At 36.8% G+C, this 14,137-nt stretch overlaps 1 protein-coding gene across 2 annotated transcripts in view; it reads right to left on the bottom strand.

Annotated features, from left to right (window-relative positions):
• The window catches only part of LOC150089815 (uncharacterized), a 193,177-nt gene that overhangs the window by 121,574 nt on the left and 57,466 nt on the right, over window positions 1-14,137 (bottom strand). For both annotated transcript variants that reach the window (XM_090368833.1, XM_090368832.1), the window contains exon 5: window positions 9,358-9,508. In XM_090368833.1, the coding sequence (XP_090224959.1) occupies window positions 9,358-9,508 (151 nt within the window). The remainder of the gene's footprint in view (window positions 1-9,357; window positions 9,509-14,137) is intronic.

The raw sequence follows: 14,137 nt of genomic DNA on the forward strand, positions 1-14,137 counted from the left end.
TAATTTGATGGGAGGGATTTATCACCCTTTTTAGGAACTGGCTGGATATGAGCAAATTTCCAAGCAGAAGGAAAAACACCTTTAGAATAAGAAAGTGAAAAAAGGTGGCAGAGAACAGCAGTAAGTTCAGGAGCACAGGTTTTGAGAACAAGTGGAGAAATGCTATCAGGACCTGGAGCTTTCTTAGTATCAAGATTCCTCAAAATCCTTCTGACATTTCGACGGAAGACCACAGGAGGCATTGAATGGAGCACGTTGGGAATGGTGGGAGGTGTTTTACCAAGATCATTGATACAGGAGTTGGAAGAAAAATGGGATGCTAGCAGGTCAGCTTTATCCTTGGCTGAAGTGCCAACAGAACCAACTGTTTTGACAGAGGTGGGAGCAGAGAAGAGCAAACGTTGCGGCCAATAGCTTTGGCAAGAGAGCAGAATGCTCAGCTACCATTAGGGCAAGAAGCAAGTTTTCTACTCTCAGCCTGTTCAAAATCTAGTTTGGACAGATTAATAACTGCTTTATAATTGTTGCAAGCTTTGGCATAGGCAGAAAATGAATCTGAAGATTTGGAAGCAAGCCAATTACGATATGCAACGTTCGTCTCTTGAAGAGCCTTAGCACATTTATTGGAAAACCAAGGTTTAGATGAAGGACGAGATTTTAAAGTGGAGTGTGGAATAAAGGATTCCATTTCTACAAGAATAATTTCACTGACACGATCTGAGCAAACGTTGACATCAGAAGTTTTGAAACAGCAATCCGACCAAGGGAAAGAAGAAAAGAAATCTGACAGGTCATCCCATTTTGCATTCTTCTAATGCCAAACAATACAAGGTTGGGAACAGCCATGAGATAAAGGCCCCATTGGAGAAGAGACAATCACTAAGTTGTGATCTGAGGTGCCTAAAGGGCCACTCACTTCGACCATGTACTTAGAAGGATTGTTTGTGAGAAAAAGATCAAGTGTGTTGGCTGCATGGTTAGGATTGTCCGGTATTCTTGTAGGTAAATAAACAATCTGTGCAAGGTCATTAGTAATTGCAAAAGAATCAGCATCTCGACCAGCTGGGTCGGTGTGACTAGAAAACGGAAGCCAGCTGGAGTTGTGAACATTAAAATCACCAAGGAAAATTACCTCACTGTTAGGAAAGTTTAACTGGAGAAAGTCAAGTTGCAAAGAGAGGAAGTCAAAGAGCTCCAAGTGATTAGTGGAGTTGGGAGAACGGTAGAGACAATAGATGAATTTGACACGATGAGGTAGAGAGATTTTAAGCCAGAGAAGATCGAAACAAGGAGATTCCAAATTAACAAGTCTCTGACAGGGAATATCGGAACGGACATATGCACAAGTACCACCTATGAGGTGGTACTTGAATACAGCGAATAATTTGGCAACTGAGATGAGCAGTGGTCGAATCAACCAATAACTAAGATTCTATCAGAAAACGTACGTGGGGTTTGGCAGACTGCAAGTGGAAATGGACATTGTTGAGATTAGAATTGAGACCACATGTATTTGTGAAATGAACTAGAAAGTGTTTGGGAGGTTTAGATCTTTTTGCAGATAAGCTTTCTCTATTAGTTTGACAATTCATGGTGTATTCAATAGTAAGAAAATGTGGGGAGGGACATGCTGTATGAAGTAATGAATATACCTAGATCCTTGACATAACGTGGTGTCGACAATGCCCCTTGCATAGATACTACTTCGGACTCCCTCCAGTCACTATCTGGCAGAGTAGAGGTAGCACAATTATACACTAGCTGATCTGGAAGCCTCCTAAAGAGTTACCAATAGGTTTGGTCCAGTGTACTAATTAGTGGCCGGCCTGCAAATACCGTTTTAGAGCTGAACCCTCGAAATGTAAGGAAGATTGGATCTCACCATGATGTTCATCGTAACATCAAAAGTCATCAGTCATACTGCATCATGTAAGAGATGGGGAAGGGTTGACCAGAACTTAGCTCTGGAAACTAAACATGGGTTCCACAACTTCAAGCCTCCAATAAGCAAAGTGGTGTTATTTCACCAGTTGATGAGAGTCATCTGCCACCTAGTATTGCCTGGTAACACAGAGGGGTGTAATTCCTCCATGTGGTGTGGGCGCCACACCTCAACCCCTGCTTACATTGGTTCACACCTGGATTGTCACCCACTGTGTGCATGTGCAGGAAGGTTATACCCAGGGTTACTAAAAGTCCTACCACCGTGAAGGTGCAAGCAGAGGATTTGGCTGTCACAGACCGTCCGGACTTTGCTGGAATTGTGTCTACTTGACTTGAATATCATCCAAATATCAGTTCCATCTGTGTTTTAAACTCCCATAGCAAGTACAGCTTGTCTGGCATATCTGAGAGAATGTCTGTGACAACCTCAAGGACCTAATTGCAGATAAAGGAACCACTAGGTGGCAGTGATCACAGTGTACTGATATGGGATTTACTTAAAGATGTAACTACCATCAGGGATAAAGGGAAGGCTCTTTGCTTTCGTAAAAGTGACCATGGTGGTCTCAGATAGTTTTTAAATTCTGCACAGTGGAACCACCTGATGATGTCACCAACAGCAAATTCTAAATGGGAAGCATTCAAGGAAGTAATCTTAGAAGCTACTAGGCTTTTTGTTGCAACTAAGAAATACTGTTCAAGGTTTAGGCCTAAATGGAGGTCACATGAACTAATGAGATTCGTGGCAGAGAGGAAAAATGCATGGGATGCATATAAATTATCATGTGACACAGAAGTCTGTGTGTATAAGCTAGTCTGTAATCAAGTCATAAAGGAGGCTAGGCAACCAAAGGCAGATTATAAGAAATCTTTGCAAAGGACACAAAGAAAAACAGCAGACTTCTTTACTCATATAAATTCTAGAAGGAAGGGGCTGAATCAGATTGGTCCACATTATATCGTTGGTTCGGCGTTGATGATGCTGCTGAGATAGCTGACAAACTGAATGAGTATTTTGCATCTACATTCACACATGAGGATATATTTGGTGAGGGGAATGCCAGAAGTTTATCTAACCCTGCCAGAGTTCGATAAACTTCTGGCAGGGAGCTAAATGATTTTGTAATAACTGAGAGAAAAGTGGAGGAGAAATTGTTGAAGTTACACAAAAAAAAGGCACTTGGGGTGGATGGAATCTATCCAGTTATATTGAAGGAGGTTATAAAGGAAGTAAGCAAACTCTTAGCCATAATTATGAGAGCATCCTTGGACTGAGGGGAGGTCCCCATGGACTGGAGATGCACAAATCTATCCCCAATTCACAAAGGGAGATCAAAGGGTGACACAAGTAATTACAGACCTGTTAGTTTAACTTCTGTTTCTGGGAAAATAATGGAGGAACTGGTTAAAGAAGCATTGCAGGAACATCTAGACAAGACTGCAGTTATAGTTCAGACACAACACTGGTTTGTCAAAGGGAAGTCTTGACTGACCAATCTGATTTGATACTATGATGTAGTCACAAAGGAACTGGAGGCAAAAAATAATTTTAATATCATATACTTGGATTTTAGGAAAGCTTTTGATACTGTTGTACATTAAAGACTACTGTACAAATTGGAGCAGTATGGCTTTGAGGGTAAGTTGCTACAAAGGATAAAAGGATGGTTGAATGGGAGATGGTAGAGAGTGTTAATAAATGGACACTGCTCTTCGTGGATTAATGTTATTGGTGGAGTCCCCCAGAGTTCGTGTTGAGTCTGCTGTTGTTTTGTATATTTATCAATGATATTGATGAAAGTATATCAGGATTAAATGTCCAAGTTTGCAGATGATACAAAACTTGGCACAGTTATTAATGACAGTAATGATAATATGTTACTGCAACAGAATCTAGAAAAGTTTGAAGTTTAACATTAACAAATACAATGTACTGCGTATGGGTAGTAGTAACCCCAGAGAAACATACCAACTATGTAGTACTCTACTCAGGGTAGTGGAGAATCAAAAAGATCTGGGGGTAATTGTGCAGTCAGAAATGAAGTTTTCTGAGTAGTGCAAATGAGCTGCCAGAGCGGTCATGGGGTCTTGTCAATGATATACAGGAATTTTGCTGGTAGGAATAAGGAGGTGATTATCCCTTTGTATAAGGCAATAGTCAGGCTATACCTTGAGTACTGTATACAGGTCTGGAGGCCACATTTTAGGATGGATGGGGTTGTAAGAATGAGTACAGAGAAGAGCAACAAGATTGGTGAGGGGAACAAAGGGGTGCCCTTACCAAGAGATGCTTAAGTTCTGCAAATTGTGTCTGGAGACTTCACCTGTGAGGTGTATAAGGGCTTGAATGGTTTGAGCAAGCTCAATGCTGATGGGATTCTTCCTCTTACTCAGATTACGAAACTGAGGGGGAATAAATTCAAATTGAGGAAAGACAGTTGTATAATAGATGTGCAGATGTTTGCCTTTAGCCAGCAGCAGGTGTTTGCTGGAGCAAACTTTCATCTGTTGTTGTTGTGGAAGTTGATAGCTTAAACTGGACAAACTTTTGGAGTGAACGGATGGGTGAAATGGAAAGTGTTTTTTTTTTTTTCCTTGCATCATATGCCTCTACTAATGCTAATGGCAGCCATGTAGTTTTCAAGTCAGTTATTCTTCTGTTTTTTCATAACATGCTGCAGCAATCTATGCAATTCTCTACTTGAACTTTGAAGACTGCTAAGTTTTCTGAACTGTTTCTTATCAGCTGAAGATCTTTGATAAACAGATCATATAAGGAGGTGATTATCCCATTGTAAAGGCAATGGTTAGGTCACACCTTGAGTACTGCATAAAGGTATGGAAGCCTCATTTTAGGAAGGATATGGATCTGATAGAATGGGTGCAGAGAAGAGGAATGAAATTAGTGAGGGAACTAAAAGATACTATCAGAAAGGCTTCAGTTCTGTAAACTTTGGCATTTGGAGATTAGCCCCATTTGGTATTTAACACTAGAACCACCACAACAATCAATTTCACCATTGCCTATTTTTTATTTTATTTTAACAAATTCCCTTTAAACTGTTGCAGTTTTGCAGCCCTTTTAGCTATAGAAGTGTCAGTCCAAGGCATTTCATAATTTTCCATTAACTTATTGCATGCACAATTACAAATAATTTTGCATAGATTTTTCTTTAAAATTTCAATTCTATACCAATAATAGATGTGCAGAAGCTCAATTCTATACCAATAATAGATGTGCATCATAATCATAAAAACTATAAGTGTCTATCAGCAGGCAGCAAACATACTTCAAAATCTGAGCACATATGAAACTGCCAAAGCAGTCAATTTGTCAGAACTTGCCAAAGCAAAATTTTACAGTCTGACTGTAAAATTCTGATAAAATTAGATAATTTTTATATAGTTTATCCAGCTTTTGCATTTATTTACCATGTAACAAACATTTGTGATTCCAATCACCCTATGATTTGTGCAAGTAGCCTCGGTGCATATGTCTGCACATTTGTAAATGCCAAACCAGGTGAATGCCAACACAGTGTGTGTGTGTGTAGGAGTCTCTACTATATATTGCTGTGCTGTGCCATTTCAGTTTAGTCTGGGTGAAACTTTATATATGGAAATGTATTTCAACAATTTTTACATTGCTAGTTTAATTCTGTTATGTGGTGACCTTGCAGTCTTACTCAAGAACAGATTTAAAAAGGTCTAAAGGAATTAAAAAAGCTATCTGAAAATGAGTCTGGAGATGAATACTTCTGATCCCTATACATCAAGTGATACCATGGATGATAATGCACAGCATCATAATCATAAAAACTATAAGTGCCTATCAGCAGGCAGAAAACGTACTTCAAAATCTGAGCACATATGAGAAGTTATAAAATCCAGTGTCCTTCAGCTGAACATGCATTACAAAGAAACATAATTCACAATAACATTGGGCCAGTTCCTTATGCAAGATGAAATGTGTGTATGGATTCTGTGGTAAGTGCATTTTGCTTATTTGTAGATGATAAAACTTCTGATAACACTTCAACAATAAAACATACAGAACTGCACTAAAATCAAAGCGCAAAGATAATTAAAGGATAATAATTGGTCTACATCCATTCAAGAAATTGATGTTTTTATCATGTACTTGCAGAGCAGCATATGGTACTAGAAAGACAGAACTGGATAGTTTGAGGTCAACTGTATTGGAAGCCTCAATTTTTTCATGATACAATGTCACATAACAACTTTCGTGAAATTAAGCAGTTCATAAGATTTGACATACATTCTTCAGGGAAATTTTGCTTTAGCTTTACAGAAATATGGTTCAAATTTATTTATTTATCATATGTGTAGTCTGAATAAACAAAGTGTTTATTCAGAAGAACTAAAACTATTATGGGGAAGGTATGGCAAGTGTTGGTCTTTTTTTTTTTTTTTTTTTTGGATTATGTTGTATAAGCTTGCTTTCTTGTGTCACTTGCCATTACTAATACAAATACTACTGTACAGTTACAATATAATGCAAATTTTCTATTTTTACTGTTCATATTTAGACCACCAATTTAATAAACATTTGTTAATACACACAGTGAAGAATTTCTCTTACTCCATTCATTTGATCAGAACGACTACCAGTAATGCCATTTGATTCTCATTAAAGATATCTGAAAGTATTATTGAAGAATGGGAGGAAATGAAACTCATACTTTAAACTTATTTTTATTTATTTTATTATAATAAGAGTTTTACTGCAAAGTAATCTCAGTTCGAGTCCCACAAGGGGCAGTACTGTCTGGCCTCCTCTTCACTGCCCTCATTGCTCCACTGGAATATGCCGATAACCTTTAGGTTATCGGCATATTCACATACTCACACCAATTAAGGCAAACCAAGATCCTCACCAAATCACAAAAGAACTAACCTCCACTCTCTCATCAGTATCTACCTACCTGAAACAGTTTGGTCTGTGCATCAATCCTGAGAAGTCAGAAACCATGGTCTTCTCACTAAAGCAGCACCCAACAAAAATCCATCCAGCCCTCAATGGAGTTCCGATCCCGCTTGTTCAAAACCACATTGACCTAGGGATCAGATTCGGCTCAAAGCTTCTCTTTCAGCCAACATACAGACCTGCTTCTCACAAAAGCTGCCAGATTGAGATGGATATGCAAGCAGCATCTACAACATGTAATTGACAAATCCACCATGGTCAGATATATTGCTACAATAGTTTATCCCTCAAGTCTCTGTGCTGCAGAGATTTGGGCATCCATTTCTTCCACTACCATCAAATCAGTGTTCTCTCCAAGTACTGGCTCCTCAAGTGGGTTTGCCAAAAGCTTAGCCTACCTCCTCAGATCTGGATCACTGCTATGGCCAAAACACTCAAAATGCTCACCTGGCTTATTGATGAAAGGAGGCCCATCCCAACCATCAAGCTCATGACTGGCCTTATCTCCTCTCCCTCCTGGAACAACTGTGCATAGAGGATCGCAGTGGCGCATCTGCAAGAAAGTCCACAGCTATGCCCTCTTCAAACATGTCTTCACCTGTTGGACCGGTTTCTTCCTCAGCAGATGTTATCACGCATCCAAGATTTAGATGTCGATTTCAACAAGTTTAGTAGGGATCGAGAATACAGATAAAGAATACTCAGTGGTAGATGGTCAAGGCCATCAATATATAACCTGTGTCCCAAGCAATACTCTAACTCAAATCAAGTCAATGTCAGTGTATTGAATTATGCAATTCAATATATATTGTTATGTAATGTATTTTGTAACTAACTAACTAATGGAGTATGTAACTAATGATATATACACTCACTTAATGTGTTCTGTATATAGTACACTCAATTCATTTCTTTTTCTAGTACTTGATTTAATTTATCTATTATTTTATTTTATGGTGTATTCAGGCAACCTTGTCTTTATAATAAATTGTTAACCGTTGGCCATTGTGCCATGACAAGTAGTTGCAACCACACTATTGTAAATCATCATCTATGTGTTGCAATAAAGATTCTTCTTTTTCTTCTTCTTCCTCTTAGTTTTCAAATCCCCATCTTAATTGGTTCATTTATTTTGAATTATTTTGAACAAGGTACACAATGCATAGTAGAATCCCAAAGAGAGAGAGACACCATGGTAACCTTGAATTTATATAAATGTTTTGCTTTATGCAGTGGAATTTCATGGTTTATTTAAGTTAATCTGCATATTTTTCCAGCTTTAACACATTTCAGTAATCTTTAGGTATATTATTGCTACAAAATGTATCTCATATTACTATTGCAAGTCATTGTGAATTGCTTTAGTCTTGCCTTTCAAATAAATCACACTCCTCTCTAAGACGATATACGTTATATATTTCTTCTTATTATTATTTTGATGCTGTCTCCTACTGGAGGTTGGAAATCAGCACACTGTACTTCTCTCTGTCTTGGGCAAGATGAAAAAAATCCTCAGCTGATCTACCAGTCCAGTTGCAGACCTAGCCACATTTGCCAATTTCCCAGCTTCATATAAGGTTCTAAAGTTCCATGTTCCTATTTTTTCTAATGAAAGTTTTTGCCACTTGGGGATTCTTAGCACCCCTGTCCCATTTAAAGGACGCCAGGGACTCGGGGCCATCTCTCTCTCATTGTATTAGCCATGGTGATGGCTACTACAATGAGAAATTAATACAATAAATGGTATTTATTTCTAATGTGTGCAATTAGAGGGATGGCCATTTTTGAGATTACTATTTATTGGTTATCAATAAAGAAATAGTAATTTTATTTACTGTTTCTGCATTTTGAGAGATGCCAAAAGGTGCCAGTATTTCAAATCTCAAGTGACTTTTTTTGGCATTTTGTGGAAATATTTCATCACTTATAAGCTCCTACGATGGTGCTTATCCAAAGTGCAAAATTGAAGTAACTCATGATAACTTGCTTCCTAATATGAGACTGATACATTTTTTTAGCAAATTTAGTTTGCTAAAAAATGCATTAATCTCAAGTTAATGCATTAATCCCAAGCTCCATTTGCTTTTAGTTACACACACACACACAGCACATCACATTAATAAAAAGTAATGCTTTTGACAAATCATGCACATTAATGTTTAATCAGTCTAAAAAACTTGTTATGAATTTACTCAAGTCTTTACATATATTTAATTATAATTTTTAGCTTACCATCCATATTATAAATTAACTAAATTTATTCATAATACAGATGTAATTATCTGTATTATAAAAAAGTAAAGTTTATTTATAATACAATGTTACACATTTCATTTTTGTAGGAAACAAGAGCTCATATATTTCCATTATATTTAATTTCATTTTATTCTGAATCAAAAATTTTAGTAACCAACTTGGTTGAACCACTCATAAGACCCTGGTCATCTAGTACTAAACAAATTCACCTTTTCTGCAGTTGTTGTTTTTTCTTCCAATTTACTGTTCAACAGTTCTTCATTCTGTTCTTTACTTGTTAGTTCTTCTGAAATTTTCTTCATTTCAAGTAGAATAATTTCCCTTTCTTCAAGCATTTCTTCTCTAAGTTTCATCAGTTTTCTAAAAATGTAGTAGTAACAGCAACAAATCAAAAATAGGATTGTGAAAAAAGAAAAGCATTTTAAATAATAAAGGTATAAAAAATTAAGCTCAGGATTACATATCAGCAAACTGTGACAAAAGAAGGCTTTTGCTTCTCTTGATTTCTAATATTTCCAAAAGCATGTCAGTTCTATAACAAGGTACTCAATATTATTCATTTATTTGGTGTTATAAGACAAGAAGGAAAAAGGCTCAGTATGAGTTATAAGGTTGAAAAAAATGCTGTTTTATTAATTGAGAAATACACCATACATTAAGAATTAAAATCATCTCAACATCCGTGTGAGCTAGATAGTTGGGTTAGCAGGCCAATCGAGAGGATATCATTATTAGTTTTCTCAGAATTGAATATTTGCAACCTAATCTAATACATTATGTTCCTTAAGTGAAAAACAAAGTAGAGTAGACTCTAGAGTTTTTTTGAAAAGATACAACATAGGAACATTTTGATGGAGAATGGTGGGGGGGTGGTATCAACACTTATTATTCCTGGTCTGTGTTCTGTAAGATCTGAAGCCATATTTAAAACATTTTATAACTTATTTTGTGTATGTCTGTCTGCCCTGGATGAATCCAATCAATATTTTTTCACCACATATTTAAACATGGCCAGAACACCTTAGTAATTTGCACTCATGATAAATTTTTAAATACAGTATTATTAACATGGAATCAGAGAGGTAAATACCAGATTCCTTACAAATATTAAAAACCTTTCCTCCACACTTAACAATGGTTGGCATAAAAATTTGGAAAGTTCCTCACTAATTCATAACCTTTACAATTTGGACTGCCTTCAGAATTGAGATTTTACCTGAAAGAGAATTTAATTATATATTTACATACTTTTTTTTTAAATGGTTTTGCAATCACTTTGTAAAATTCAAACCAAAAAATTATATGCAAATGAAAACATTAAGGCACTGTTAATGCCAATGTTATTGTCTGATATGCACCTACACATCCTGCCTCTGAATTTTTTTAAGAAATGATTGGCAATATCAAATGCCTTTTCTTAACTACTAGTACCCCAGCCCTCATACTGTCTATGGATAAAGAATTCCTATTCAACTGTAAATGTTTGTACCAAAGGAAATAACTGAAGAGTGCCTAACTTTTCATTGATGATTCTGACAATGGTCAGGACACAAAAGAAAAAAAGTCAGTGGCCAATATTAAAAATTTTAACATAGAAAGTGATATTTACAACTGGACTGCAAGTCAAAATGAAGTATTGCAGAATAAAATAGTAAGTGCAGGAAAAATATATTAAATGATGACATTTTCTTGATGACTTTGATGGAATCAACAAGAGTGTCAAAATGTGTTGCACAAAAATGGAAAAAAGGATATTAATTTGGAGAATTAATGAACAAAAGAACATGGTGATGGAGATGAGGCCGGATATCACATGGTGATGGAAAAAGAAATAACAGTATTTCAAAGAAAAAAATCTCTAAGTGAAGCAGGAGGTGGAGAAGAAGAAGTTAAATTATATGAAGCCAGAAAACTGTTTTGATACTGTCAATAAATTTGCTATGATGAGGATCCCCAAAATATTTTTATGTTCTAAGACAATATCATGAAACAGTAATAAATGAGACCATTAATTTTTAAAATTTTCACAAAATAAAAAAATATTAAATGGGAAGAGATAACTTCCTGCAGATTAAATTTATTTGGTATTAATGTTTAATATATTTATTATTAAAAAAATTGCATTTGTGTTCTATTTGATTTGAACTCCTTGTGTTTTTGATATTTTTTCTTCTATATTTTAATTTTTCAATTTAATTAAATATGGAAATTTGTTTTCCATATTTAAATTTTATTTTTTTTTTTCTGAATGATTTTGGCAATAAAAGAATTTCTAAATATATAAACAGTTTCATAAAATTTTATCTTTCTTTCATTCATATTTGTATCCATATAAATTAATATAATTTTCTGAACTGTGAATAAATTTAGTTTTTTATAATGTACATATGACTTGAAAATATTTACATATATTCTGTAAATCAGACTTTTCACTATTTCAGACTACTTCTTTCCTCCATTAGTCTAAATTACTAAGGTTTTCTTATAACTATTTAGATATGTCCAACATTATGATCACTGCTAATATTACCATTAGTATTGGCAAATGATGCAAGGAAGCAAGCTTATGGAATCAGTCAAAAAAAAAAAAAAAAAAAAACTACCCACATCTGTCCATCCCTCTAATCATTTGATGTTTGTGGAGCAACCAGGTACGGGACATGATATTACCAAGGGGAACGTCTCTGTGTGTACGCGATGTAAGGAGTGTGAGGAAATCAGGTGACAACTCAGTGTCGTTATGGGCCTATATGAGAGCTTGAAGGACAGGGTGGATGCCCCCGAAGGATCTAAATTGAGGGCCCATCAAGCTCTCTGCTGCCCACATCAATGCCAGAGCTTGCACTTGATCATCACGCAACACAGCGGCAACCCCCAAGGCAGAATGCAGTGGTCCCACAGGAACTAGTAGTTGTTGGTGACTCTATTGTCAAGGAAACAGGGAACATGGTATGTAAAACGAATAGGTGGAACAGGACCAGGGTATGTCTACCAGGGGCACAGGTTGATGATGTTGTAGAGCAGATATCATCTTTTAAGGGCACAAAAGGTGACATTGTTGTACATGTTAGCATTAATGATATTAAGAGTAGGAGACCGATGGAATTACTTAACAAGTACATGTCACTGTTGAAAAAAAGCCGTGAATTCGGGTTGAATTTGAAAGTGTCTGCAATTCTGCCCAGGAGGGAGTATATGATGAGAGCCATGTCGATCAATTCGGCCCTGTTAAGATTGTGCAAGACTCGAGGGATAGAATTTTTTTTAGCCTGGTCTGTACTTGCTAACAGGTGAGACTGCTTCTACAGGGATGGGATACATTTAAATAGAAAGGGTGCAAGAATATTTGCTGATACTATAGAGGCAGTGTTAGGTGAGTCGGAAAACTGCTAGCTTGGGGGGGGGATACAAGGATTAATAGCTTAACAGTAGCCACTGACAGAGGTGAAAGTGATTCTTGCACTGCTTCTATTGAAATGCAATTCAGCAGCAGCCTGGAAAACATGATGCAGAGTATTTCAGAGACTGCTGGGAGTCATTGCAGTACAAGTAAACACATGGGTTGTGTTAAGCTAGCTAAGAATAGGAACAGGTGCATGTATACTTGCGTATACACCAATGCTAAGAGTTTGGTAAATAAATTTGATGAATTTGAGGTGTCACTCAAAACATCAAAGGCAGATATTGTTGGGATTTCAGAGACGTGATATCACACATATATAAGGAATGCAGAACTGGAATTTGTTGAGTACAATGTGTATTAGTTAAGAAACACATAAAATCCAAGGAAGTGCAGCCAGTCGACATCGCTGGACAGTGCGGTGTCGAGTCAGTTTGGTGTGACATAAGCATTGGGAGATCAAAATTGAGAGTAGGAGTGTGCTATAGGCCTAATGACACTGATGAGTATAATAAGAAACTGTACAGGGAAATAGAGTGGGCCAGTAAATCAGAGAGTCTTATAATGGGGGATTTTAATTTCCCAGATATTGACTGGAATTTGTGGGTTTTAGCATTAGCATTAGCATTAGTAGAGGCATATGATGCAAGAAAGCAAGCTTATTCACCATCAGCCAAAAAAAAAAAAACCCACTCCCATTTCACCCCTCCGTTCGTTCGAAATACCTGTCCAGTTGAGCTTTAAATTTGTTTAGGCTATCAACTTCAACAACAAGTGATGGAAGTCGGTTCCACCAACCAACCACCCACTGGCCAAAGGCAAATTTCCGCACATCTATCCGACATCCGTCCTTCCTCAATTTGAATTTATGCCCTCTGAGGTGATTATTCTGAGTAAGATGAAGAATCCCATTGGCATTGAGCATGCTCAAACCATTCAAAGGCTTATACACCTCTATCAGATCACCTCGCCGGTGCCTAGTCTCCAGACTCTGTAAATTGCAAAACTTAAGCCTTTCTTCGTAAGAGCAACCCTTTATTCCATTCACTAATCTTGTTGCCCTTCTCTGTACCCGTTCCAGCAGCTCTACATCCTTCTTGAAATGAGGTCACTCCCACAGTAGCAAGGCTTTTGTGGATTTATTGGATGATTCTTTTCTACATCAGTATGTTCGGAAGGCAACTAGAGGAAGTAATACTCTTGATTTGATTATCAGTAGTGATCCTTCATGCATTAAGAATCTGCAGCTAAAGGAACCACTAGGTGGCAGTGATCACAGTGTGCTGAAGTGGGATTTATCAAAGAGGTAACTACCATCAGGGGTAAAGTGAAGGGTTATTGCTTTCGTAAAGGTGACTACGATGGTCTGAGACAGTATTTAAATTCTATACAGTGGGACCAACTGATGATGTTAACAACAGCAAATTCAAAATGGGAAGCATTCAAAGAACGTATCTTGGAAGCTACTAGGCTTTACATACCAACTAAGAAATATTATTCAAGATTTAGGCCTAAATGGATGTCAGATGAACTAATGAGACATATGGCAGAGAAGAAATATGCATCACATACATATAAATTAATGGATG

Source organism: Mastigoproctus giganteus, chromosome 2 (genome assembly GCF_048544385.1).
Source record: "Mastigoproctus giganteus isolate SK-2022 chromosome 2, ASM4854438v1, whole genome shotgun sequence".
NCBI lineage: Eukaryota > Metazoa > Arthropoda > Arachnida > Uropygi > Thelyphonidae > Mastigoproctus > Mastigoproctus giganteus.